This window comes from Octopus bimaculoides, chromosome 10 (assembly GCF_001194135.2).
Source record: "Octopus bimaculoides isolate UCB-OBI-ISO-001 chromosome 10, ASM119413v2, whole genome shotgun sequence".
NCBI classification, from domain to species: domain Eukaryota; kingdom Metazoa; phylum Mollusca; class Cephalopoda; order Octopoda; family Octopodidae; genus Octopus; species Octopus bimaculoides.
This window is the reverse complement of record NC_068990.1, coordinates 3,953,814-3,958,697: the sequence shown is the minus strand read 5'-3', so window position 1 is coordinate 3,958,697 and position 4,884 is coordinate 3,953,814. Positions and strand designations below refer to the sequence as shown.

General features: G+C 38.0%; 1 protein-coding gene across 4 annotated transcripts in view; it reads right to left on the bottom strand.

Annotated features, from left to right (window-relative positions):
* Positions 1-48: 48 nt before the first annotated feature.
* The window catches only part of LOC106869052 (neuronal acetylcholine receptor subunit alpha-3), a 718,416-nt gene continuing 713,580 nt past the window's right edge, over positions 49-4,884 (bottom strand). For all 4 annotated transcript variants that reach the window (XM_052971014.1, XM_052971015.1, XM_052971012.1 and 1 more), the window contains one exon: positions 49-991. In XM_052971014.1, the coding sequence (XP_052826974.1) occupies positions 474-991 (518 nt within the window). In that variant the 3' untranslated portion in view covers positions 49-473. The remainder of the gene's footprint in view (positions 992-4,884) is intronic.

Here is a 4,884-nt window from a genome sequence, read left to right as displayed (position 1 = left end):
TATATATATATATATATATATATATATATATATATATATGTATGTATGTATATTTTTTAAAATATTTACATAGGTATCCAAATATAAATTTTGACTAAGCTTATAGCCCGTCTTTTAAAAGAAATTATGATTCAACCGAAATATCTTACTTGAACATTTTTTTTCACTGGCCCTATTTGGGGTGGTAGTATTTAAAGAAAATATTGACCCCAGTAGGTACTGAACTGAAATCCGTGAATTACCAAAACTTGATACACCAAAGTTTCGACTCGTAAGTTCTTTCTGTCTCACTGTTCTTGACCATTATTTTTCTCTACGTACTTATAAATATATTTTTTATTTTTCTCCTTTTAAATCCATATTTGAGGAGGAATCCTCGGAAAAATAAACAATAAATTAACTATCCTGTCTTCTAGTTCCAGATACATCCACTTTAATTGTTTTGATTTCGCTGAGATAAATGGCCGTACCAATCAACTGAAAGCACCGAGAACAATCATCATCATTAGGTTAGTGAGAAGAACAATGAAAAGTGTTAACCGGAAACAAAATCTATCAATAGCACGCGCCACATTCTTCCATGAATTCGGACGGCGAGTTTGGTCGCCATCGCGGATACAGTCCTGTTTAAGTGACTTCTTGCGCCTCATGCTCATACGCGTTGTCTGGAACACACGAGATTCGCTACGGCGTCGATTCGCAAAGTCTCGAGCTCCTGGCTCTTCTCCCCAGCATTCCAGTCGTTCGTGTATATCGTCAGCGGTGTTAGTTCGGCTCCAACCAGTTTCGGCCACGTGCTCAGGGGAACTGTGTTGGCTCACAATGATACCACTGCTACTTCCGGACAGAAGAGGTGCAAAGCTGCCGACAAATTTCTGCAACCACAAAGGTATAGGACACTCGTGATCGTTCCGATGGTACACTCTGATTACAAGGATTGTCATGACACAGGTGAGTGCACTGACAATCATTACCGTAACCAGGTATACCGCTGCAATAGATAGAAATGAAAGTCAGAACAAAAAAAAAACAGAGAAAGAGAAAGAAAAAACAAAGAGAAAGACAGAGAGAGAAAGTGAGAAAGAAGGAGAGAGAAAGAAAGGTGGAGAGAGAGAGAGAGAGAGAGAGAGAGAGAGAGAGAGAGAAAATGTGAAGCATTTCGCAACAACTTTAAAATCTTAAATTTTGATAGGAATAACTACATGCGTAAATACATACAATATAAATGTTTTAAATAATTTTTTTATAAAGCCAAAAGAATACAAATTATAAACAAATTAGTAATGCATGTTTATGGTTAGTACAGTTACCTGATATTTCAATATTCCAGGGTTAGGCTCAGCTCTTAAGGAAATTTACGGAGAAAAGTTGTTGGTAGCTGATGTCTCTGCCATGTAGTGTCTGTGCGTATGTGTCTGTGTGTGTGTGCGTGTGTGTAAAGGGGCATGCCCAGATGCTTATCCAGCCAGCTGCGTGCAATTCAGATCTGTTACTTATTCGCGGGCTATACTTGTTAATGAAAATAGCTTCTTTTATTCTTAGATTTCCAATGTTTCCTGGAAACTTGAATGTTTTTGACCTTCCCTGAAGAGGCTCGAAACTAAAAACAGGCCAAGACAAAACAACACGTTATGCGCATTGCATAATCGTCCGATCGAAGGTGAAACTATGTCTGCGGTCCTACGTGGTGTATAAAATCCAATGATTTCTGTATTGGATGTACAGTCAGACAAGTTCACACACAGGTTAAAGAACACCACTATGCTAATGCTTCTGTTATCGAAAAACAACCCCGCAAATGCCATACCAAAGAAATATTGAAATATCCATCGACCTGCATTATCGTTTTTTTTATTTGCATTATTTTGGCATTATAAAAAATATTCAAGACATAACCACATACATGTTATACAGGGTGATTCAGATGCAAATTTAATCGATATAATCGATAATACAAACACAAAAATTGTTACATTTGTTTTTATGTAGTTTTAATATTACCTTTGGTCTTGTGTTGTAAATATCTTTTAATACATACATACATACATACATATATACATACATACTTACATACAGGCGTAGGAGTGGCTGTGTGGTAAGTAGCTTGCTTACCAACCACATGGTCCCGGGTTCAGTCCCACTGCGCGGCATCTTGGTCAGGTGTCTCCTACTATAGCCTCGGGCCGACCAAAGCCTTGTGAGTGGATTTGGTAGATGGAAACTGAAAGAAGCCCGTCGTATATATTATGTATATATGTATATATCTGTATGTATGTGCTTGTGTGTCTGTGTTTGTCCACCCAACATCGCTTAACAACCGATGCTGGTGTGTTTATGTCCCCGTAACTAGCGGTTCGGCAAAAGAGACCGATAGAATAAGTACTAGGCTTCCAAAGAATAAGTCCTGGGGTCGATTTGCTCGACTAAAAAGGTGGTGCTCCAGCATGGCCACAGTCAAAAGACTGAAACAAGTAAAAGAGTAAACGAGTAATACATGCATACATACATACAGACATGTGTGTGTGTATATATAAATGTATGCATGGATGTACGTATGTGTGTATGTATGTACGTATGTATGTATCTGTCTGTCTGTCTGTCTGTCTGCCTGCCTACCAATCTGTTTGTCTGTCTGTCTGCCTGCCTACCAATCTGTCTGTCTGTCTGCCTTTTAGAAAGAGTTATGAAAAGATGGGAGAGTATTCATTGTCCAAAAAGTGGCAAAATATTATGTTAATGCTGTTTAATTGACCGACGTTGTCAGGGGAAGTAAATAAGTTCACTTGTAATCTCTCAGCTGTGGAAGTCAGCAGTCGGTTGGGATTGGGGTCACAGTTGCTTTTTGAATGCGGTGGGAAGGTAAGTGTAGGGTATGGTAAGGGGTTGGTCAAGAGAAGGGAAGTATAGACAGAGAGGTAGGAGAGACACATTAGGAAACTCAAAAGATCTCAACTGATATCGACTGCTGACCAGTTCATGTTAATGGCAAAGGGACTTTTGAATCACACACACACACACACACACACACACACACACACGCAAATATGTATATATTTATGTATGTATGTGTGTATGTGTGGTCGCACTCTAATGACTGAAACAGGTAAAAGATAAATGATGCACATACATAAATACATACACCCACACAAACAAGCATGCATACATACATACATACATACATACATACATACATACATACATACATACATATATACAAAGATATCCGGATCTTTTCAATCTCAGTCACAGATTATTTAATTAATTTTTTTTAACTAAACAGTTTGAATCTCGGATACTGGTTGAATGTGTTACGTAGAACATGGTTTTCTCTTAAAATTTTTGACAAAATTTTGTATTTTAGAAGTTATTTCGTGTTAAAGTTGTCGTATTTAGGTAATTTTAACCAATCAATGACGTGTATTCAGCTAAAGAAAGTTACTGCCGTATGCGAAAGTAATGGAAGAACAACAACTTCCGGGTCATCATGTCATGAAAGAGAGAGAGGTGGGAGAAAAGTATAAAAGATAAGAAAGGTGGGTGAGGGAATGGGTGAGAAAAGCAAAGTTCTTTTATAGGGAATGCATACGTGTGTGTGTGTGTGCGTGTGTATTTTTTCCCTCTTATCCAATGTGTCCTCTCGTTTATATAATGTTAGCGTGTGACGTTGAGAGAGATTTAGCTGTTATTTCCAGCAGGTCAAGCATCTATACAGATTCTCTCACACACACACATACATACATGCATACACACATACGTACATAATGCACACATACATATATACATACATACATACATACATACATACTTACATACATACTTACATACATATATACATGCACGTACAAATATACGTTATAATCGTAAATTTCAGTTAACTCGTTCAGTGATTGCGCCTGATTTTTTGACGTGACAAATAGTAGTGTGTGTGTGTGTGTGTGTGTGTGTGTGTGTGAGAGAGAGAGAGATAACGGAGCGAGTGGTGGTGTGTTCACAATCTAAACGGCAGCTTATATAAACTTATCAATCTCCTACCACAGCATATTAATTTATTGAACCCTTTCGTTTTCCTACAGGGTTTTATCAGCTTTACACATGAATGTGTATGTGCGTGTGCGTGTGTGTGTGTGTGTGTGTGTGTGTGTGTGTGTGTGTGATGGACGTGTGTGTATGTATATACATATACATATGTCTGTGTATTTACGTACATATATGTATGCAGCGTCCAAAACAGATGACCCGATGACCCGAAAGTTGTTGCTCTTCCATTACTTTCGCAAACTGCAGTAACTTTCTTCAGCTGAATACACGTCATTGATTGGTTAAAATTACCCACAATACGACAATTTTAACATGAAATAACTTCTAAAATACAAAATTTTGTCAAAAACGCTAAGAGTAAACCGTATTCTACATGACACATTCAACCAGCACCCGAAGTTTCAAACTGCTTAGTTAAAAAAAATTAATTAAAAAATCTGTGACTGAGATTGAATAGATCCAAATAGGATCTATCCAAATACCCTGTTGTTGATGTTGAAATTCCAATGAAGTAGCCTTGGATTTAGGTTAGAAACCGGCTCTTTCAAGAAATCTTAAAATTAAACTGACTAATCACACATAAACACACAGACAGACACACATGTATATCTTCCATTGTTGTTGACACTCCGTCGCTTACGACGTTGAGGGTTCCAGTTGATCCGATCAACGGAACAGCCTGCTCGTGAAATTAACGTGCAAGTGGCTGAGCACTCCACAGACTCGTGTACCCTTAACGTAGTTCTCGGGGGTATTCAGCGTGAAACAGTGTGACAAGGCTGACACTTTGAATTACAGGCACAACAGAAACAGGAAGTAAGAGTGAGAGAAAGTTGTGGTGAAAGA